The sequence below is a fragment of the Neopelma chrysocephalum genome, unplaced genomic scaffold (genome assembly GCF_003984885.1).
Source record: "Neopelma chrysocephalum unplaced genomic scaffold, ASM398488v2 Primary Assembly neopelma1_80b, whole genome shotgun sequence".
In the NCBI taxonomy this organism is placed as follows: domain Eukaryota; kingdom Metazoa; phylum Chordata; class Aves; order Passeriformes; family Pipridae; genus Neopelma; species Neopelma chrysocephalum.
This window is the reverse complement of record NW_020897742.1, coordinates 9,458,911-9,483,774: the sequence shown is the minus strand read 5'-3', so window position 1 is coordinate 9,483,774 and position 24,864 is coordinate 9,458,911. Positions and strand designations below refer to the sequence as shown.

At 36.4% G+C, this 24,864-nt stretch overlaps 1 protein-coding gene across 1 annotated transcript in view; it reads right to left on the bottom strand.

The window, feature by feature from the left end:
- Positions 1-24,864, bottom strand: part of EIPR1 (EARP complex and GARP complex interacting protein 1) — a 77,383-nt gene that overhangs the window by 17,292 nt on the left and 35,227 nt on the right. Inside the window, exons 4-5 of the mRNA XM_027690380.1 lie at positions 22,520-22,676; positions 7,585-7,684 (exon numbers count right to left, since the gene is read on the bottom strand). Of these exons, the coding sequence (XP_027546181.1) occupies positions 7,585-7,684; positions 22,520-22,676 (257 nt within the window). The remainder of the gene's footprint in view (positions 1-7,584; positions 7,685-22,519; positions 22,677-24,864) is intronic.

The window sequence follows — 24,864 nt, the reverse complement described above, 5'->3', positions numbered from 1 at the left end:
ATTTGATCTCACAAGGCTGCCTTGGAAAGAGGAAAGGATAGGCAATATCCTTCAAAAAAACCCAAAAGCCAATATATATTAAACTATAAAGAGTACAGAGATTATGTAGAAAAACCACAAGCAGCATGGAGACAGTGAACCAATTGTTCATGCTCTCTTTCAAGAAAAGATCTGTGGGCCATTGAAGGAAGCCTGTACAAGTCAGATTCAACAGGAAACGAAAGTGGTTCTTTACGCAATGGACTCCTTGACAAGAGATACATGGATACATAAAGCTTACTTATGTCCAAGAACAGAACAGGAAAGTACTTGGAAGAAAGATATATTAAGGGCTACAATAAGTAGACAAACCCAAGCAGACTATTTTGAAATTGATATTAAGAAGGCATGAGTGTTTTTCTGGTTTGTTATTGACAGAAACACTAATGTTGACGAGGACTTTAAATTCATTGAGTTCAGTTCCTCCCATTGCAGGCAACCATGCCACATAGTCCTTTCATAACTGTTCTTGCGTCCTGAACCATCTTGCAACTATTTGCCTTTTCAAATAGCCTTATCATACTGGCAGTTCAGGGCTATTCTCACAATAGCTTAAGTAACAGAAGCCAGTTATTTTTAAGTGCTGAGTTTCTATGTCACAGCAAGAAAATATTTTTATTCCTCAAAGAGAAGTTTTCTGCTTTATACTACAAAAATTAAACTAAAGATCAAGTTCATTCCCTGAAATATATTGTTATTTCTATATACTGATGATTCATCCCAAGTTCTGTCAGCAATAATTTTCATTATTTCACTCCTACTTCTATTCCATCGTTAAGGAGATCATTAAATAAAATTGATTCCAACTCTTTAAGAGCTGGTTTCTATCCTCTTTCTGATCCAGTAATTTCCCTTTTATTTTTCTTCTGACAGTTTTTTGCCCTCCTATAATTAATCTATGTTTATGCTAGTTGCAGTAATTATGGGGCACTCTAAAAAAATTCTCCACTGAACTCCACAAGGTATTTCCTGCCTTGAGAAACAGCAGCAATCTTGCCAAGAAAGCATCTCATGCTTATTCCTAACATCCTCCTATATTTGGACACATCACTTTTATCCAGATAGCCTGTGAAATCCTCCCCACAATATATTCTGCCTTGCCTGGAATGCCAGTGCCAGATACTATCTGTTGTTCTGAATGAAGACCACCTATATCTTAATGCTGCTAAAGAATCCAGAAGGGACAAGAAATCCAGAAGGAATCTAATTAGTAACTTGGATTAAAATTACCAAAACCACACTTCTATTCATCCCTTCATGAAAACATATGAAAACCAGAAAAATATCTAGATTTTAATATCTCCATTTCATTTTGTTGCACTTATCTGCCATGCCAAACATATTGCATTTTCCCAAGGAAGAGTTCTAGTGATTTGGCCACATCTGACCTTAAGTGTATACACAGAAATATTAACTGTCATCTTCTCAGCAGACTCAACCCACACCTTGTGGATTGGTTGGGCTTCTCTTGGGTCCAGTTAATGATTATAAATGGCAAAGAACAGCTAATTTAATTGCAAAAGGTAATGATGCAGTGAGTATAAGATTAGTTTCACCTCAGAAGGTAACGTCCTCAAAACAAAAATAAAGGGAGTGATGAAAAGGAAAGGAGAAGCTTGTCTTATTGCAAACACAGGCAAATATTCCTGTATTAAATACTGTAATGAGGAAACATGTTAGCAAAAAAACATTGAAAGGAAATAAAAACCCAGCCAAAACAAAAGCAGAAAATACTCCAAACAAATCCAGCAAACTGTATAGTAAGTTATGATAAGAAAATGTTTTTATAGCAAACTGACCAAATAATTCAGAGAACAAACATACCAACGATTCTACTACAAAGAAGCTCTGAACATATTGGGAACCCTAAAATTCTAATTCTAATGAAACAATGCGACTTGTAAACTTGCAAACAGGCAGATACAGAAGATACACCAAATAAGACTCAGAAGGTTTGATCAGTGTAGACAAGTAGAAATTTTGGCCTACGCAAAATTTTCAAGACATATTTTCAGTTTTTCACCTGTTATACCTGAATTTTAAACAAACTTGTTCATAAACATGAAAAGTCCTTAAAGAGTAGCATTTGGTTTACCGCTTATCATTAAAATGTATATTGCCTATAATATATAGCTATCCAAAAAGGAAGCAATTGAAGCAGCCCTGCAGCGTTTAACATCCTGCTTTGCAGATGATGCTGAGCTCTTTGGGCTGGAAGTCAGCTTAAAGAAGACAGAAGTTCTCCATCAACCTGCACCTCAGGAAGTCCCCCACCATTCCCACATCACCATCGGCCAATCAGAGCTCAAATCAGTCCAACAGTTTAATTACCTAGGCAGCCTCATCTCCTCGGATGGTAAGACTGATGGGGAGATAGACAACAGGTTAGCAAAGGCATATAGTGCTTTTGGAAAACTCCATAAAAGAGTATGGTGTAATAAGCACTTGAAGAAAAGCACAAAGATCAGTGTTTACAGAGCCATAGTGCTGTCTACTCTTTTATATGGTTCCGAATCATGGGTCATCTACCGCCACCACCTGCATCTCCTAGAACGCTTCCATCAACGCTGCCTCCGTACAGTCCTAAACATCCACTAGTCAGATTATGTGACCAATACATCTGTTCTTGAACAGGCAGCAATCACAAGTATTGAGGCCATGCTACTGAGAACGCAGCTGTGTTGGGCAGGGCACGTCTCCAGGATGAAGGACCACCGCCTCCCTAAGATCCTGCTTTATGGTGAACTTGCCACCGGCTGCCGCAAGAGAGGAGCCCCGAAGAAAAGATACAAGGACTCCCTGAAGCAACAACTCAGTCTCGGGCATATTGATCACCATAACTGGTCCACTCTGACCTCCAATCGGGAGGCCTGGAGACAGACCATCTATAATGCTGCTGATGCTTTTGAGAAAGCACACAGGATCACCCTTGAGGAGAAAAGACAACGCAGAAAGAATCGAGCCTTGCAGAATATACCATCTAAGGAGTCCTTCTGCTGTGTCTTTTGCAACCGGACTTGCCTTTCTCGTATTGGCCTTTTTAGCCACCAACGCGCTTGCAAGAAACGTGGGTAGAGCCCTTCCCAAATCTTCGTTCGCGAAGCCTAGCCATGATGATGATAGCTATCCAAAAAGGAAGCAATTGAAATGTTATTAAAACAGAAAGACCAGTTCTGCACCAATGTAATGAGTACCTCCTTATCCCTACTATCTGATACAGATACAGTGGACCAGATTTTACTTTTAGTTAACAATGATGATGTTAATCAACTTGAGCACCATCATGTCTTTTACAAAATGGGGAAAAAAATCCAACATGCGGACATTTTTATTATCTTAATCCTAGGCTCTTGATTTATTCAGTTCTAATAATATATATACACACAAAGGTACATTGTTATTTCACTTGTAAGTCTATAGCAACACATATACTTTGTAAAGACACTCTCCCCTCAACAGTCCCTACAGAATACATGTTTACTAGTGTTGGGGAAAACATTAAATGGAGGTAGCTTGGTGTGCAGCTGCAGTGCCAGCTGCACATTGAGCTCTGGGTGGTGGGAAATGATGGGAGCCTGAGGCAGGAGGCTGGGAACAGGCACTGACCCTTTGCACAACAAAGGGTAGATGGACCTGTGTAGCCCGCCACGTGACTGGACACTCAGAGACACAGCAGGAGCTCTCAGACTTCCAAAGCACAGACTGTGAGGGTAAAAAAGCTCAGTTTCCTTTTTTCGGGGTCCCTCCTTGCCATCAGCTCCAGCTGTTATTTTGTTGTTCAACCCTGATTAAGTTACTAAATGGAACCAGAGGTCTGAGCCTCTGCTCTGAGAAACCTGGGGTTGATCGGATAGGGAAGTCTCCTCTGACTCTGTGACTGCGGGATGTGTGGGGAGTCAAGCAGGGACCCGTCAGCTCAGTGGAGCCGCCCACTGGGGAGGGAGCTTCGGTCCCAGCAGGGAAAGTCTCTGGCAGTGAGAGTGTGACTGTGGGGGTGACTCCTGGACAGCCAGACAAGGAAGTTTCCTCAGTATGAGCTACTTACTACGTAGTCACTGCTTGAACCAAACAGCATGATAGGTGATGAGACATCAAGTGGCTAAGAGTTGCCAAAAATGGACAACTTTTTATCTTAATGAACAATAAGCACAATGTTTCTTGTCATTTACATAATCTCTCTGTGTATCTTAATATAAAGCAAATGTGGTTTTGCTAATTTGTTTTAACATGCCTCTTTTTTAAATGTGGCAAGACATGATTTTTTTTGCTGTAGGTGTTCTGTATCAGTTTTCTAGGCCCCAAAAAGCTCTTTTTACTAATATTCAAGAAAAGTCTTTTCATATTCTGATCAAAAAGCATTAAAATACAAATCACATGTTTTTCAGAGTTGTGATATATTATGCATTCAACAATCCCTTATAAACAGGATACTCACAGAAAGAAATCACTATTTCACCAACAGCTCATTGGTTACAAATACTCCTTGTGCATGGTGATAACCAAATGGAAAATATATTTACTGCTTACCCCTACCAATGTTATCTGTTTTCTAACCAACCTGTTCTCACAGATTTCTCTCATATTCTAAATACTATAGCAGCTAAGTAGGGGGTAGAGTGTTAATTTTTGGTGGAGGGTTTTAATTATTTTTTCTTTTAAAGAGAAAGCCATGTCTGTAATAAAACCTGGCTTATTTTTCTTCATTGCTCCCTGTAACTATCAGTCCTATAGAATTTTTTGCAAATATAAAATGCTACATGGCTACAGAATAAGAGTTACTGTTTTTCAGGCTTATATGGATTTTAATCGGGAGTTAATCTCTTAGGAAGGAGATGATCTTCAAAGATTTCAGAAATATACTGCAGTTGATTCTAGTCCTGAAAAAGCCTACGATACTGGACTTCAGCTTGTCTTCATTTGAATTACTAGAAAGTCTATAGCAGGCATTTTAAAGAGATGTTCAATGCTTTCCTCAGTCTTGTTCAGCTGGACTCCAGTTAGGAACCCACAGACATGTCTGAGACAAATTTGCTGCAGAAAAAATTTCCATAGAATTGCAACAGTCCCAGTCATCTCAGAAGAGATTTACTTGGCTTAAGATTTTGATGTGTGGAGATATGTCTGAGAGTCAAGTTTCCATGGACTTCACTTTATAAGCATTATATACTGACTTAGTATTGAAGCAAATATCATCTAAGAGCAATTCAAAATTGCTGGAGCAGAAGAGTGATTATGGTAAACAGTTACTTTCAGGTAAAAAATTTTAATCACAAATAATTCTCATTTACAGTGCACTCTCATGAGATACCAGATTATTTTAGATGGAAATACAGAGAATCAGTCAAATTCTATATCAAGTCTCCTGAGAGCCTGACTTTAAAATCTAAATAACATTCTTAACTTTTGCAAACAAAAGTTGTTAACAAACATTTCAAAATGCTCCTATGTCAACATGTTGGCCAAGGGTTGATATCTACTTTCATAGTCTTAGCTTTCATGACTAGAAGCAGGGTTTTTTTTGATTCAGAATTTCACATTTGGTTTTACTTGTTTCCTTTTATCAAATATAAGCATATAACAAATGTCACAGGTTTAATCCCCATAGTTCCTTTATCACTTACTTTGCCTTCTGGAGTCCTTTTGTGACAACAATATTTGATGCAGTACAGGCATATTTTAAAATTAACAATAAAAAAATATTCTACATAAGGAACACTACTTGAAATATTGAAAGGATCAGCAAGCTGAATACTTCTTTGAGGACAGAAATATTGATTCCCAAAATCATGCTGAAATTACATAATTTGTTGAAGAGTCTACTCCTCTCCAAAATTATGCAGAGCAGAATGCTAGCAATGGAAGGGAAAAGAAAATGGAAATCATAGTTATGTGCACAAATATTTGTGTGATGGAGTGAGAGGTTAGTTTTGAGAAAAGGAGTAGTATAAGGAAGAGACAAAATACCAAATTCTAGTAAATAAATCCCAAGCAAAATAAAATGAGGAATTAAAAAGGAATTTGGCATTCATTACAAGATTCCCACACAGAGAAACTGATAAACACACTAGACAGCATCCCAAAGGAAATAACATAGAATCATAGAATAGTCTGGGTTTGGTGGGGCCTTAAAGATCATCTAGTTCCAACACCCTGCCATCGGCAGAGCCATTTCAGAGAGGTTAGGATTAGGAAGAAAATTGAGACAGTTATGCGAAAGTGGTTGGAACACTGAAAATACTAATTAGCATTAAAAAGAATTATAGCAAGAGAGGACAGAACTGCCCAAAGAGTGAAAGTAGGAGAAGGGGAAAATGCTAAATTGTCTAGTAGTCCCAGTACTTCAAAGAGACATGAAGAGGTGTAGCATGAAGCAATATCACCCTCAAAGTAGTTTTTCAACATTCTAAAAGAGTTTGTGTATTATGCAGGCATTAGAAAAGAAATACTAACTAAATGCAGGTGTAAAGCAAATCCAGTGGATACAATGCCACAGACAAGCTCCTGGAGGCAAGCTGTCAGAAACTCTCAACATCAGTTTGATAAAAACAAACACTAATTTGAAGAAGCGTTGGAAGGCAATGTAACACCAATTGAAGTTGCAGGTGAAAAAAAAAGCTGAAGTTTTCTCATCTAGTGAAGGAACCCAAAGGGCTTAATTATGAACATAAAGGATTAAACTATATTACATTACATTGATACTATGTGAAATCTAGCAAAATAATAACTCAATAACTGTGTGCATTTCTTTGCACACAGTCAGATAGTACCAACAAAGAACAGCTTATGGACACAAAAAAACCTGATATTGAGCATTCAGGAAGAAAAATTAACCCTGACTTTAGGAGTTAAATCTAGAAATGGCAACATATAAATCGAATAATAATAATATCCTTGACATAATCAGTTTCCATTTTTAAGCACAGACACTGACCTAAATGATTCTATACAGAAACATTCAAAGTTTTCTATATACAATCAATGAATGACATGGCATAATCAGACAAAAATCTGTCAATGACACTTTTTTTATTATATGTTCCTGAACAAGAAGCTTTTACCAATAACTGAAATAATCAGAATAAACAGTATAGTACTAAATAACACTTATATTCAGAATTCCAAAACAGCACATAGCAAATAGAGAATTTTATATTATGCCTATACATACAGGGGTTGTAAATTAAAGGGCTGCATGCTATTAACCGACATGAGTTAATATACCTTTGGCTTTGCTGATCACCATTTTTCCCTTGCACACATTCACCAAACGTGTACATTATTTTAGATTACTCACAGCAAAACCAGTAGGAAAGGGCAAGTCTAGAACAAGGAAAATATTTACCCACTAGCAAGAGCTACAAAATACTACTCTTAAACACTCATATTCAAGACAACTGATAGAATATTCATTTCCCCACACACACATTAAAGGCAACAAGATATTTCTGAAGCAAGTTAAAAATATCAGCAAATTCTAGGCTACTGAATATTGTTGTTTGCACTACATTCGAGTAGATAATGTTCTATTAAAAAAAAATTTCTTACCACAGCTTTGGCTGAACTTTCCTGCAAATCCCAGAATAATATGTTGTTATCAGCCAGTGAAATAATCTTTTTACCATCCCCCATTGGTTCCCACATAACACTGTAAAACAGAAACAGATAAACAAAAAAACAATCCAACATTAAAACCAATCAGAATTTGAACCAGAAAGCCATTTTAATTCTGTGGATCTAATCCATTCCAGAACATATCAAACCATATTTCTTCTGGTTTCCTTGAGCTGAAAGCCATCCCATATTTTAAGTGCAAAATCTGGCATTAACTCGTAATTTGTAGTAGTCATTCTGCATAGACACACAGAAAAAACAACCAGAGACCTTGACATCCACTAACTTTTGAATGCTTCAGCCTGACTCTTCGAAGTTCTTGATATGTAATGTCATGCACCCTTTTTGAAGGTGCAACAAAAATCATAAGCCTCAGAGTTTTAATCAAATCTCTTCCAGTTCAGCAGCTGTCATCATGACTTAATCAACAGATACTTCTAACCTGTGATTCGTTTCATGATATACATGAAAGAATGCAAGGAATCAGTCTACCTCTCTTGTTCCACCCGTGAGAAGCAACATATTTAAGCCAGTTGGTATGGGCAGCACAGCTAAATATATGCACTATAACCCTAATAAATTTGCTGGAGATAACAAATTAAAAGAGACGCTTCCATACCCAACACTTTTGTAACAAAGTTGTGCAACCTCCCAATCATTTTACAGTAACAATATAGCTGAAGGTGGAGATCAAAACTTTAGTATCAATATTTTAATGTAGAAACTTCTTCCCATCTGCAGACTAAAACTTGAGCTATTTAAACGTGTTTGAAATGTTGTTCTCATCTTCAGTGTATACTTGAAGTACCATCTCTCAAAATTTGTCAAAACTCCATGACTAGACACAAATTTTTTGTCTAGTCATTTTTTTTTTTGCTTTTCACATGAATCAGTTCAGTATCTGGATGGAACAGATAAAAGAAGGTTGCACAAGTAGATGCAGCCTTGGACAAGAGAGCCTAACATTAGGCAGCCACTACCTTCCTAACTCTGTGCTGCACACTATGCATGCTTCTATTTTATCCCAGATTTTGCATTACTCCTATCTTCCTAAGATGGTGGATATAACCAGGCTGGGTTCAGATCTAAAGTGATGCAACTCCATCTAATCTTATGGTACAAAACACAAGGAAAAGAAAACAGAAAGTGGCAGGTAGTGGAAAGAAGGGACACTGTCATTTTTTCACACCATAAATAAACCACATTTATTCTCAACTAATATGTTCTTCTCAAATTCCTCTTGCTCCTTTCTGTAAACAGTTTCACTGCTTTTTACACTGCACTTTTAGTAAAACAAACATTAGATATACAGGCAGATGACCGCACCTGTTTGCTGTTATAGAGAAGCCAGACTATGCAGAGAACATAGAACTATGTCAAAAAGAAAATTAACACCAAGTAAACGAAAAAGCTGGAACTAAAGGGGTGCATTGGCTGACTCCTCACCCACTGAACTTTTCCCTAAGGCAACACAGCAAATTAAAGAAAGGACTAGCTTCTCTGTCTATCTTCTGCTGGAACCATGATCTGCATCCTTATTATGTTGTCAATTCATGGAAATTACCTACTTATAAAAGTCCATTTGTAGTGAGCTGTCTTGAATTAGGACAAAACCACTCCATGTTGCACATTAAGCTACCGTCATGTTTTTAAATGTTTTAACAAGAACACGAAACTAGAACGATTCTACAATTTGCTTTACATTGGGCTGTTTTGTCTATAGCATTGATAATGTTATTTAAAAATAAACACTTTTGAAAAGTTGTATGGTACAGCTTGGAAAAAACTTACAAGCAATTGAAAATGAGTGTTGATAATAAAAATGATGAGATGCAGTTTCAGTTACATGTTCAACCACATTTTGCCCGTGATAATGGCACTGCCATGTGTATTTCAGAATTTCATGTGCTGCACAGATACATCAAATATCTCTGATCCTTCAAATAGATTAAAATATTTTATGAACACATATAACAGGATAAAAAAATTAATGCACTGTAACCTGTATGTGATCACAGCTAACCTGCCACAATCCAGTTTTTCAGTGTGAAATCAAAAGACATCAGGATCATCACGCAGCTAAACAGGCAACTAAGAAATGTTCAAGTTGATTCTGATCACATTTACTTAAGTCCATCATTTTACTCACATATTGCTGAAAATATAATTGGGATTTGGTGTTGATACATGTAGGTATATTTTAAGTATAGACAATGAAATCTAGTTTGACCGATTAACTCTTTACGAGCTCTTCCAGCCTGAGACCAGTATTTTTCATGCTTGTTGACATACCTGCCCCTTTCCTTCACCAATCACTGAACTTACAGTTGTAAAAGCTAGACTGGAAACAATTTCTTTGATGTTTTCAAAGGTAGGAAGAAATTTCACATCTTTGAGTGTCACGGACCTTCAAGGTGAAAGAATTTTTATAGCTGAATACAGTGTGCTAACTAGAGCCAGTTATATCCCAGCTGATATACCTTGGAATGAAAAGGTCTCCCCATTCACTCCATCCTTGTGAAATGTACATTTTATTTATGTTTAATTTTTATTTTATGAAAGTTCGTTGTTTTATGAGTGTGGTTGTAGTGATCATTCAGAGTTTATAATCTTAAGCAAAGGTTACTCAAAATACCCTTTGTAACATGTTCAGTTGTATTCTGTACTCTTGACTGAATCTTAAACATGAAACACCATGGAGAAGGGGGGGCGGGAAATACTGGGGAGTGAAAAGAAAAAATTACTTTTGAAGCAAGATACAAATTTTAGAAAAACTGAAGTTTTCATTTAGAACAGTTTTCAACACAGCAGAAGTGGTGATAATGGCTAAAACAGAAAACAGATAAACCAGGTAATACCATTTTCCTGAGTGGGCCAACAGTTGCCAACAGTTTCCAGCAATGGACAAGATAATCGTCAAATTCATAGCTGCCACTCAGAAACTCAGTGTCAACTTCAGGGCTGCTCTTTAGATAATCTATAAACAGCAGACAAGCAATTATATTTGTTTCATTTTACCCTATTTTGTAATCATCTGACTCACGATGCTTCAATTAAGCTCGTAGTTAATAGTTTTTCATATTAAAAAATTAAATGCTACAGAGAACACTTCCCTAGCAAAGAAATAAGAGAATTTAAAATATTCACTCAAATGCACACATGAAAGGACTCTATTATCTGTGTTTTATGCTGAAAAGATAGTTAACACCTTCATTAATAAAAGCACTGAGCTTTTACAAATGAGCAATTCAAAGTCCTCCATTATGGACTAAAGAAGAAAAAAGCAACATGCAAAAACTTTCATAGATGCGAACTGCAGTCAGCCACAAGTGTTGGACAAAGCAAGCATTAACTGCTACTTAACTGTAATTACAGAAGTGACAACCATTTATTTCTATAAAACGAAAAATTTTGCTAGACTGAAAACTCTCATGCACTGCAAAACAGAAAACACACCCACACACTTGGTAAGTCAGCAGACCATCCTCCAGCCTCAGTGTAGCCCATCACAAAAATTCATGCATTATAAACTCAAATATCCTGCCTTCTTTGCATTACAACAATTCCAATTTAAAGGTGACTCTTGCTTATCAGGTGATCAGGACATGATTCTAAGAGGAAGGAGATCAGACCAAGGACAACCCGGAACCTCATTCCCTATCCAAGCGCTCTACAAAGCGGCCACATTTCTGAATGGAATCAGTTATGGCTATTTCATAGTTTTTCAAGTCCATGCTGCAGGAATGCTTTGTCTCAAAATTCTCAGCCATTGAGATCTAATCTGGAGTCCAACTTCTCAAGATACAGTAAAACAAGAACCACAGCTTCCTAAAAACCTGTAAGGTAAGGTGAACTTTTTAGCTAAAATGCTGCTGAGAAATGAAAATTGAGAAATGAAGTTAAGGATTATTTTGGACAAGACCCCCAAAGACAGATGGGCTTTATTCTGGCTCTTAAATTATTTTTACATTCATAAAAATAAAACTGCTTTACAAATAAATACAAGAGTATGCCAACAAGGAGGTGACACAGAAAAATTACTTACCTCTGTAATATTTTTTTCCTTAAGTTATCATACTAGAGTATTGACAACATTATAAAGTCTTTTTGAGAAATCATAAAGCAGAACGATGAATAAACACGGGTCATCCTTGACATTTATGTTTACTTCACTGCATCTCCTTGCCTACTGCAGCTGCAATTAAACATGGTTTCTAGTGAGAAAAAAAATTGTGATTCCTGCTTTATGGGCCCAAGTAATTTCAGCATTGAAAAGGTATTCATGTTCATGTATACATAATAAAGACAATCTGAATCCTAGGAGCTCACAATCTAACAGTAAGCATGGTAGCGAATTTGTTACAAGAAAGCAAGATATAGGACTCACTCATTTTAAATAGGTGCTCCTAAATATCCATTTTGTAGAAAAAACTATTACATTCTTTTTGAGCTGTTCAATGATAGAGGTCTCATCAGCTCATGGGTGAGGCTGATTCTGTGCTCAGAGAGAGAATCCATATGAATAAGAGTAAGAAACCCATGAGTAGCACTAATTAGAATCCAGGCTACAAAGTAGTTTTGTAGTATGATCTTATTAAGGTCATCGGAGTTCCTCATGTTCATTTCGTATCACAGATAGGTCCTTACAGTAGATTAACAATATTAGGAGGCTTATTTTGCCTGTTTGTTGTCATATGTATTTATTCAAGCCAGATTAGGAATATTAGTTCATCTTTCCAGAAAAAACTCTACTTTCAAAGATATAAAAGGTGTACTAGATTTTTTAGGACACTGCTTTCTCCTCTAAGGTCTGCCTCTTGCTAACATACCTGGCATATTAGATATCCTGGATTTCTGTTTAACTTCATACTTGTTGAGATAGACTGGTTTTGAGCTTGGAGGAGGTGATCTTTAAATACAAACCAGCTTTTTTTTGATTTTTCCTTTTAGATACTTTTCTTTTCTTTTGGATCCTTCTTTTCTCTGGGGTACCTATCACATTGAACTTACTCAAGAAGATCGCTGAAGAGGCCTAAGGCTGTTCTGAAGGAGAGAACGTTGTGTTCACAAGGGTTGTGAACTTGGATTTTTCCCTGCTCCGTTCTACCAGGATCCTGAACTCCACCATCTCATGGTCATTACAGGCAATGCTGGCTTTGGCCTTCCCATTCACAACCAGCTCAAAAAGTTATCGATGCTCTCCAGGAACTCCCTGGATTGTTTGTGCCCTGCTGTGTTGTCCCTCCAGCAGATACCAGGTTGAAGTTCCCCACCAGGACCTGGTCCTGCAAATATAAGGCTGCTTCTGGTTGTCTATAGAAGGCCTCATCCAATTGTTCTTCCTGATGAGGGAACAGACATCCATTACTGTGTCACCTGTAGTGATCTGCTCTTTAATCCTTACTCACATGCTCTCATTTGGCTTATCCATTCCTCCCCAGGCAGAGCTCTGTGAACTTCAACAGCTCTCACAGAGAGGACATATCTCCTCATCATCATCCCAGCCTGTCCTTCCTAAAAAGCCTCAGGAGTCTTCTTAGTCTTTCTGCAGCTGTTTTGTCCATCCAATCTGAGAAACTGACAAATGAATTATCACATACAGACAGCACATTTCCTAGACTTTTAAACGCTGTTAAATACATTTATAACAATATCAGGATATAAGAAGAGAATATGACGCCAGCTTCCCCCCTTCTGGTGACTTCCATCAGGCTCAAATTTAAAGCACTAGTTTAGTTTGACCACATTAATACTGTTAAAGACTCATGTCCTTCAATTAAGATCAAAAATGTACTGCCACAGGATATTTTCATAACTTCTCTACTATATAAAAGATAGTTTACCAGCAGATCTCACCATTTTTGGTGGTTTTTTTTTTTTTTTGCTTCTGGGTTTGTTGTTTTGCCTTTTTTTTTTTTTTATTGGGGGGCTCTTCTCCCTTATTGTCTTTTCAAGAGAGAGAAAAGGGGTGTGTGTGTGTGTATAATTAAAAAAGTTATACACTGTTTCTGACATTTTATGAAACATCAAATACAGTCTAAAGAATACAATAGATTAATATAGTTAGTATTTCCTCAAAGTAACAAATATTGGATTGCTTACAACAAAAAAACATAAATATTTTGACAGAAACATCCACAGATAATCCTTTAAGGCAAATATTCAAATCCCTTTATTATGTTTTATCTATCCCTTTCCATATTATTTAAGTGCTAAATACACATTTACGTATAGGATAGCTCTTGCAGAAGTTTTGTTAAGTTTCTCTCATGCTATCATAATGAATATTTTACAGTAGTATTTTAATTATTCTACTGTTACTGATGCCTGAAATACCTTAGGACTCAATGGCTATTTTAAAGCATTTTGGAAGTCCTTTTTTCTATATGCTAGTGTTTCAGAACAGCTCCATGGGAGATCTGTGTACTGAGACAGCAGAATGCATTACAGCTGTAGGGTTTTTTTTGGTGACATCTACAATAACAAAAGGCCTAAAGTATATGCAGTTAAATTTCTGTAGGAATTTAGTGTTTTGACAGCATAGTTGAACCATACCATAGTACCAGTTGAACTCTATATCCCATGCCAGAAAAAGCACTTTATTAAGCATAAAGCTGTGTATCTGATTGGAGGATTTGCAGATGCTATTACACAGACAAATCTATTTCACAGTTTTTCAGGAAAAATTCACTGATGAGCTGAAATCTATTTATTAATACGAAAAAGACTCAATGACAACATGCTTTGTAGCAGAAATGTAGCCAAAGGGTGCAGAAAGAACTGTTTCAAAAAGTATGTACAGTTTAAAGACCTATTAAAACTTGTTTTTACCTTGTCTCTTAACAGTAACAGGAAAATACCTTCAAAGCAAGGAGTAACACATTTCACATAAGCAGACAGTAATTGTTTACTGTCACCCAGAGTTAACCACTGCATACAATGAAGAGCATGGGCAGAAGAAAAGAACACCCAGCACATACATGGGATTCTTCAAAGAAATTGAAGGAGTGTGAGAAAACTGTGTGTACAGTTAGGATTCATTTTCAAAGCAGGTGGACAGAAGTCACATAACCTCTACCATTCTACAACATACTGCTCACAGAGCAGCTACTGCCACAGACACCACTTCCATTCTGTTGCTCGAACAGGGCTCAAAAAACCCTGAAGTGACTATTATGGATATGTGACATGTCAGGAAAGAAACATATAACTGGTCTGTCTGTCAACGATCAGACAAGTGGTCAACCCAGGAAAAACTTCAGTAGGATGAATATCTGGCAGGAAAGCACAGAGAGACCTGTCAGGTGAAAGTCCTGCCCAGCCTCTGAAGGTCATAGGATGTCAATAGTTTTTTCCATGTCCTTACAAACAAACTGATTTGTGAAACAGTTGGAGTGGGCAAAAGCAATCTCTGTAGACTCATTTTCAAGGAAACACGTATCTACTTTTAAGAGGGACAATTTGAATATTTTCATATGGGATTTTTCAAAGGATGGCAATATGGATATAGCATATCCTTACTAATTTATTGCTGTTTGTAACAAACTCCATGGTTGGTCAGGGTAATAAAACCCAACAAAACACAGTATTCCTCTGAGTATGTTTCTCCAGTGATTTGAAACGTGCCTAAGAAGAAAATTACGAATGCCTAGGATCTGCATTGATTATTGAGGAAAATCACCACTCCTGTTCAGAAGAGCAGCAAACCCAAGAATGATAAAGGTGTACACAGGCCTGGCACAGATGTACTCTCTAACATCTCTAATCCAGCAGCTGTGGGTTCTCAGGGAATTGGAGGTAAAGAGACTGCAGGAAGTGGACTGTCACTACTGTGGTCTCGCTGATCTACCTCTCCATCACCGCAGCCCTAGACTGAGCACTGCGATGCATGGGCTGTGTGAGGCCGCAGGGCTCCCCTTCAGGTCTCACATACATTTTACCATATAGAGGCACTTAATCACAAACGTACAAGGGTCACTTTTTTCATCCAATAGACATCCAAAAAACATTTCAAAGCCCTGAATTTTCAACTACCATGTAAGCAAGTGTCAGCAATATTGCTACATCTATAGTCATCCCAGAATATTGTGCTAGGAAAGAATTCTACTCAGAGGAATAAATATTCTAAATAATAAATGCTTAGTGGGGTTTTGGAGACCAAATTAGAGTCCGACATCAAGAAAACAGGGGCACCTGTTCAAAGCTAGTTCCTCATGAACATATAAAATTCTCCTGCACAACTGATTTTTCCACCATTTTTTTTAACATTCCTCACTAACATTTTAAGCAATTCAATTAGAAGTGAAAATAAAAACCATCCAGTGTCTATTTAACCTGCAAAATCAGATGATGCAAACTTCAGCCCTCACATTTTAGTGCTAAGAATAGCTAAAGTGACATTATAAAAAGAAAAAAAAAACCTTTTAAAAATAGATCGATTTTTTTTCAGTGGGGGAAAATCTCAACTAATTTGTCAGTAAAAGTAGGCAATACAACAGCATGATGAGAATAGAAGCAAAAAACTACATTCAAGTTGGGAAGGAGAGGTAAAATAGTACTCTACAAGCTCATTATTTTTTACTTGTAGAGTAACACGATTTCTGCACTATTTTCTGTATCATGATTTATGAATCCAAAAAACTAAAAAGACTTCATCAAAACTAATTTTAATTTTAAGCATATGAAATCTGTTGAAATTATCAGAAGTGATCATAAGTTCATAGAATCATAGAATCTTCTGAGTTAGAAGGGTCCTACAAGGATCATCAAGTCCAACTCTTAGGTGAATGGCCCATATAGGGATCAAATGTACATTTGGCACTTGGCATTATTAGCACCGTACTGCAATCAATTGAACTTATCTCCTAAAGTTTAACTAATACTTTTGTAAGTTCACATAAATAAATAAATAAATATTTTTTTCTTTAGTATTTGCTTCAATGTCAGATTTTACCTTTATTAAGTTTTCCTCAGCTTTAAAAGACTAGAGTCAAATAAATTCTAATCAAAAATTAACATAATAAACTGGGCACATCACACAATGTATTACTATTTTGGTATCCAATTAATGTATCGCATTTACTCCCTAGTAAATGTGATTACATTGAACAGCATAAAGTTTTAAACTTGCACAATACTAATCACTCAAAATTACCAAAAACATCAAAGGGAATGAAAAAGAGAGAATTAGTGTTATAAATTACTGTGCTGGTTCCAGACATATTTGAGAGGATGATAAAAGGGGAAAAAAGGAGAAAAAATGTGAGAAAGACAACTAATGGTTGAACATTGAACATTTGGATTTATTTACAATAAAGAATAATCAAAGATTCAAGAGAGCAAAATCCTGTGAAAAAATCAGGATCACACAGAATTAAGAAGAGAGCAGTGAGAGAAGTGGAACATATGATACAGTTTAAATTTTTATCATTTTAGAAAGGATCAAAATATAAGGGGTATTATCAGTACTGATAAGCAGCTGTTAAAATACACTCTCAGTGAAAACACTTATACAGTAAGTTTTTCAAAAGAAAAAAAGTTTCTCTATACTTCATTGTTGTAATATCAGAGGTGGCTGATGGAGAATATAAATGTATGGAATGAGCCAAGTGTGGAAGAATTATTCTTAAATGCTGACAATTTCAGGTAGCTCTGAAATTTTGTGCATTATGTGAAGATACAATTAGTATCTGCTGGACAACTGTTACAAAAAAACCTAAAAAATCCCAGAGTTCAGTTCATATGCCAACATATGGAATTGGCAGTCCTGACACTCTCAAAGAAACCTCTATACAAATATCAGAGGCATCTTTGCCCTCATAATTATTTTTCTGATACTGGGACATGTGAAGTGTTAAAATAAAATTTAAAAAGTTATGATTGCATTTATTACATGTCTTTGCTATAAAACATATATAACAGTTACTATGCCATATATTCAAGACAATATGATCATTCTAAAAGTAGTGCTACTTTCAGGTTTATATTCATTAGGTACAGACTATTAAATTGTTCTGGATTTCTTTTTTTCTTTTTAATGAAACACTAAACTAGAATTTTAATGTATATATCTTGATGCCTAACAGCTGGCAGAGAAGACAAAACGTCACCAACATCATGACAAGAAACGGAATTGTTACCAGAATATCATGTGAAAGCTATTAAAAATCATGTGAGCTATTAAAAACACCATTTTCACTTTTCTTTAGAGTTTCAGATTCTCTTACCTCTTGACCTTTTTACCTGAAAATGTTTTGAGGTGGCTTGTTGTTTGAGGGGTTTTGTTTTTTTAATACTATTTAAAGACCAAAAAAAGTAAGTAAAACACTTCTGGATTGCACTCACCTGTCCTCAGGGCATCAATTACAAATGTTCTTAACTTTGATCAGGTGCATTAACAGAATGAACATGAGGAAACTGAAGCAATAAAATGTTATGTATAGGACCTTATTTATCTTAAGTAAATCTCTACTCAAGTTGAAAGGACTATTACAGCAAATTTGTACTTCTGTAGGAAGCCAACCTTAATGAAGTTGCTTTGTACTGTGCAATCACGCAGCCAAGGAAGAGATAATACTTCACAGTACTCTATTTGGAGACCTTCAATGAAATACCAAATAAAATCTCAGTACTTAAAGTCTGTAGAAATAGCTCATTTGTAGTAACTTTCTCCTTTGTGAATTGAAAGTTCTAGCTTAATATTTTAGTGATAAACATCCCAGAGTTCTTGAAACATCTGCAACTTTAAAAAATTTATAATTTGCCTTCCCCTCTAAGTTCTCTTAGATGTGGTAATATTTGCACATCCATGTTTAGGATTGATTGAGTGGGATACACAAAAGAAAAAAAAATGAACTTCAGCTAGTAGAGAAGCTTAATGAAGTCATCTATCATTACTCCTAACATATTCATCCCTTTCCAAATTATTAGCAGCTGACGATTGTTTTCCATACAAAACATGAATTCTTCATTCCTCATCTTTTGGGCTTCCACTTCTATTGCCTCTGTAATCTCCATTGATTTTCCCTTTACAGCTCTATTTCATCGTCCATATAACACTTCCTCCTTATTTATTTCCCTTATATTTTATTCTAAATTTATTCCACGGACCACCATCCAACTTACTTCACTCGTTCCCCTCTCTTTTGAAGTACACAGCTTGCTACCAGGCAGAATCTACCCTTTTTTATACCTGCCACATTTAGAAAGCAAAAAGTAGGAAGTTAAGGAGATACAGGCAAGCCTGTTTCCAGCAGGTACAAGAGGAGAAACTCCCTGCTGTGTTCCGAATTCAAGATCCCACATATTACGCTTTCTCTCATGGCCTGCAGTATCCTCCTTCTCCAAGGACTATCCTGTCAAGTCTACTACCAACTCTCCAAAACCGAGGAAGAAGTAGAACAGTAGGTTACTGCTGAAACGTAAGTCTTCAGGGTTCCAGTAGACACAATTCTCGGGATTCCTCCAAGCTGCACTCAGAGGAGTAATGAAAATGTCATTAACTGCTGTCCTATCCTGTTTCCTTGGCCTCTCCTATGTAGACTGTGCCTTGGACTGTTCCTTGCAAGATATTCAATGGCAAATTCCTTTAACTGAATCTTAAAACACTGCATAGAGCAATATACCTACGGTTATGTGTGTTTAGCACTGTCTGAATACATATATTTATCTACAGAATGAATTTTTTGAAAATGCTTTTTTTTTTTTAAAACACACAAATGTCCATGTGTATGTGGGGTTTTTCACACAAAGTAACTCATTTGGAAATTTTGCACTTGAAGTCTTTCCACTTTGGTTTATACGAAGAACAGTAGGCAAAGGATGAAAAAAAACCTCTTAGGCTTGACCCAAACAGAGCAATTAAAAGGCCTATTTGTTTGCCTAATTTAAGCATCTGCTTAATTTTCTGAACTCTCTTTATGCCATACAAGAGTTTGAGTAAAAATTCTGATGAGTCCCAAATTCAAAGCTTAGAGGCAAGTAAACAATCTCACTAACCAAAACCAAATTGTTATGCTTAATTTTTAAACACAGTAACTCATGCAATCCAGAAAAAATGGAACTGTAGAAAAGCGATTTTCTTTTTTCACTTGCTTGTAATGTCTTGGAGATCAGACTTTTGCCAAAAGTTCTGTCAAGACTAAAAAATTATTTCAATAGATCTTGAGCAGGAAGAACACAATGTTCAGTCACATGTGAGCAAAGTTTAGGATTTTAGTCACAATTGATTGAAAATGCTCTTTTGGTCTTGGTTCACAAAAGAGAACTGGTATTAAATATGTCTCTCCTGTTTTTTAATAAGAAATTTCAGAGACATTGAGCACAGCATACCATAAAAGAGATGAGATAAAGGTAAAGAAACACAGTATCAGTTCTTAACATCAGTGAAGACTTGAACAAAACCAGTACCTGACACACCAGACCTGGAAAAAATCCCCTCTCGTGTTTCCTAGTGCATGATACTTGAAACAGAAAAATCTGTTTGGTAATTTTCAAGTATAAGGTTTTTTAATAGAAGAGAAAAACAATGCAAGAAGATAAACCTTAAAGAAAATATGTTAAGAAATAAAGAAAAGCAGGGAAAACAAGGAAAAAACTACAAGGAAATAAAGCCCTGAGGCAGGTGGTAGCTGCCAGAGTACATAACCAGTTCCATTTTAAAGATAGTTTTGCTTTTTTTTCCTCTTAATTACAGTCAAATCTCAATTACTTATGATCTGCAACCAGATCCATGGATATCATGAAGCATCTATGCTGTGGAATCAGTGTCACAAAGGCTGAGGCCAACATTATACTCTGCACCTTTAAACTGTATTGACTACTCTGCCACTCTTCTGGGCCAAGCACATTAAAATATGATAAAAGCCCAGGTTTTTATCTGATTTTTTTTTAGCATGCATTCTGACTAAAAATATTCAAAATTAACTTTAAAAAATTAAGTCTGTATCAAATCATTAGTGGTTGTGGTACACTGCTCTATTGCACCCTGTGAATAAAACAACCTCCTTAAAGTGCACATGGTCATGGGTTCAGTGTTCAGCCTGTGCTTTCTGAGTAAAATTTAGAGGGTATGCTCTAATGACAATGCAAATGAGAAAGTAAGAAGCATTGCCCGTCTTACTGCCAGCATGTGATGCCAGACCATCACTGACCTCATACTGATTGTGGACACCAGAAATCTGGTCTTACATTGAGGTTTGAAAAGTATTTATACTTTGCATTGAGGAAAATTGCTTCTCTGATTTATGTTCGGTTCTAACAACAATTGTACCAAGTTTAAAGTAGTTTCAGGTTTTTCTAAACATCCAAAAAGTGCAATAGAAAAGAACATTTAAGTTGCTATTCATAGCCAACATATCACTCAGTGGGACATGGCCTGTTAAGTGAGACACACTTAGCACAAAAGGCCTAATTTACTCATTTATGTGAGCTGTTTCCAAAATGATTGCGACAGGAATAGAAAAGCCTGCTCTAGAACAAGATTCTCTAACTCAACTGTGCTTGCATGAGATGATGTGAGGCGTACTAATGCCAAGTATTCTGTTTACACCTTTTATCCCTCTGTAACACTGGACATTTTCAAATATTTATGCATACATATATATATACACATGCACATAGATAATGGGCATTAAATGGTAGCAGAGCATTAAGTGAGCACTAAGTACTGAACAAAATCAGACAGCACGTGACAGAAAATAGCACATGAAGCTGTAATTAGAGGGAAAAGTTATGTTGGATATTCACATAAATTCACAGCCTGATATAAAGCAGCTATACGCTCCCTATTCCTCCTTTAGTGATCAGGCTACCATACAGAGTTCTGGTATTCCAGCATTAGATAGAAACAGATTATAGAAAATTAAAATACAAAAAGGACAAATCTCAAGGTGTAAAAGATAAAGATTAAAACAAACAAAATTCACTTTCCAATATATTTGGGAATATTATTTATCAAAAAGTGAATTAAAAGTGAATTAAAATAATAGAAGAGTTACAAAGAGGAGTATTCATATGAAAATGTGTAGCAAAGAATTAAAACATATTACAATGGAGAAATTTAACATTCAGGAAGCCTATATTTTAGAAAAAAGTATTCTACACAATACACTTCTGAATGCACTGATATGTCCTATCTTGTTCAAGAACAACCTATATAAATATTACCTTCTATTTACCTTTTCTTTTTTTCAGTGGAAATTTAAGATACAAGGGTCAAACTAGGAATCTGTGGCTAGAAATGGATACTTAAAACTTATGATATGCCCTGCATCTGTTCAGGAAGCAGTGGGAACATGTCACATATATGTCCAAGCAAAGAACTTGCAAATGGACAAATTTAACTGTCTTTTAAATATCAGAAAGGAAAGGGAAGGGAAACAAACCCCTGTCAATAACCTCTGCAGTATGGCAGCTCTCCTTGTCCTGTCTTAGGCAACAGATAAAGAGTAGTTACACAGGCTCCATGTAATACAACGAATTCTTATCCTTAACAAAGAATAAATTACTCACACTTATGCCAATCAGTTGAGTGAAGACTAAAAAAGAAAGACTGAAGTGTAACATCAAATTTATATTCCATAAAAAGATTGAAATTTTACCTTTGTGCAACGGTTTTAGATGGGGGCAGGTAGGGGAAAACACATTAAACCAGTATACAGGCTGTTACTCCATGTGTTTTTGCAGGATGTTAATAAATGTTTTTAATCTATGAAACATCTGGGACTAAAAATACAATTTGTACCTTTGTTTTAAAGATGGAATAGTTTTAAAGTGCATAGCATAGCTTCTACAAAAATCTGCACAAAACTAACAGCATGGGTCTGTCCTTTAGGCTTTTTCTAGGAGTATAAAATATGCAGAATCCTACCAGGCCATATTGCCATGGGCTGTGTTGTCAAGGTGACAGAGTAGCTCCAGGGTTTGAGTGTTGCTTGATGAATCATCAGGGGATTCATGACTGCCTGATTCCAATTCCTTCGGCATCCTCCAAACAGCAGCACATGTCATGACTTTAGTGTCTGAAGCTAAGCAACAGAGAATAATGTCAACAGATCATTGTATGGGGGACGTATTTTGTATACACTGCATCAACATTTACACAAATCTATAAGCAATGCACATCTGCTGTTTGAAATATTTAAAAATATTATACCAAGATGAATTCAATGAACGCAGCACGTGGCTACAGACACAGACCTCAAGTTAGCAGTCAAGTTGCTGCAAAACTCATAATTAGCACACATTTAATGTGCTTCTCCCTGAATAAAGGCAAAATTAAATGCTCATGAAAACTCTTTGGGAGGCAATTTTTCCATGCTTCATTCCCCATACCAGTGTTAATGAAAAACACCCACAAGTTATATTGCACGATTCCTTAACAGTAAGAACGTAGACATCATTTAAACATTTTTCTTTTTCTTCAGTTCAATCCAGAGCCTCATCTCATATCCTTTACTACCAATAACTGTTTACTACAAATTAGGTTTCCCATGTAAGTATATGCCTCTAATCCTAGCAAATAAAAACAGCTGAAGAATAAAGACAATCTGAACTTACATGCATATAGCAAAATATTACAATGTATAAAGAACAGGCCACTGTAGATGGAGGAGAAAATACCATACGCTCTATGCACATATGGCATTGCCCATCACCCAATACAGCACTTTGTAGCAGTGGAGAATGGGAGGAGACCAGAGCAGCACTGCACATGTTCCTGCTGCTCCAGCCACTGGTCCGGGGTTCGCCTAAAATGAACAGGTCGGGATTATCCCCTACAGCAGAAACAAAGACACCAGCCACAGCTACATAACCAAAAGCAGGGGGAGCGACCGCCTGCTGAAGGATGTGTTAAATGAGAAGTCCAGAGTGGAAGCAGCAACGAACAACATGTTTTCTGTTCTGAGGTCATTTCACCTGCCTCCTTCTCAAAGTTCTACCTCCAAGAACATTTTAGATGATCTTAGTCAAGAGTGTCCCATTATAGAGCCATGAGCAAACGTGACCAACTTCCATCAGTGGAAAGGAAAACAAGAACAATTGTAATTACAGTGTTTTCTAGAGGAAGGAAGGAGACTGAAAAAGTCTTCCTAGTCTAAAATGGCATCAACAGGGGGAAAAAAGGTGTCTCTTATAAAGGTCACCGATCAGGCTATTCAAAGTGGAAAAAAAGGCACTCAACACAGAATAGGACAAAAAGGGATTGATACATAGTAAATAGTCCCAAATGCAAGAATGTAGGCATGTTTAAAAAGCAGGCACATGAAATAAATTAGAAAAAAGGTAGTTAGGTCAAACCTGTGAGAAGGAAACAGTTATAGGAGGATGACTTTATATGAATTCAGAACACACAAGCACTGGGTATTTGATTTGACCAAAATGAATATAAAATATATGTACGATGCACATAACTATTCTACAGTAATATGGATATACAAATTGAATACAGTATCAAGAGACCATACATCTAAAGATGATGGATAATCCCCTATTCATTAACACTTAATTGAACCTTTATAACTATAGAGCATGGTAACTAAACAGCTATTTCCAAATCATTTCAGGCAAATCGTTTACTCTAAATCCATGTGCTACGGAAGAAGAGGAGGAAGCAGCAGCAGATGGCTGTCTTCCCTTAGCAAAGGGCTAATCCATGCTGTGTATGTCATGCAAATAATAAATAACCTAAACTCAAAGTGCAATATAGTTAAAGAAGGTGAGATTTACCAAATGTTTCGCCTCAATATGTGACAGAACATTAATGAACACTGCAGAGAAGCTCCTGGTAGATTATAATTACTGAAAGGCCTGTGCCATGCATATAAAGCATAAGCGTTTCCAGTATCATCAAGATCTATGAAGAGAACCACGAAAGCAAACCATGGAAAACAAACTAGATGTTCCTCAAGCCATCCTTCTTCTTGGCACAGCACCACAAGTCTTAATATTGGTTCAAAATGTCACGAAGAAACTTAATATTCAGGAAACTAGGATTTTAGGAAAAAAAAGTAGCCTAGACAACACTTTCGAATACACTGACAGGTCCAATCTTCTCCAAGAACCACCTAATAAATACCTTCCATTTACCCTTTTCCTTCTTAGTTGAAATTTAACCTACAAGCCTCCAACTAGTAATCAGCAGCTAGAAACAGATCTGTAAAACTTGCAATACAATGTACGACATAACTGAAAATAAAAAAAAAAAATCAAGAA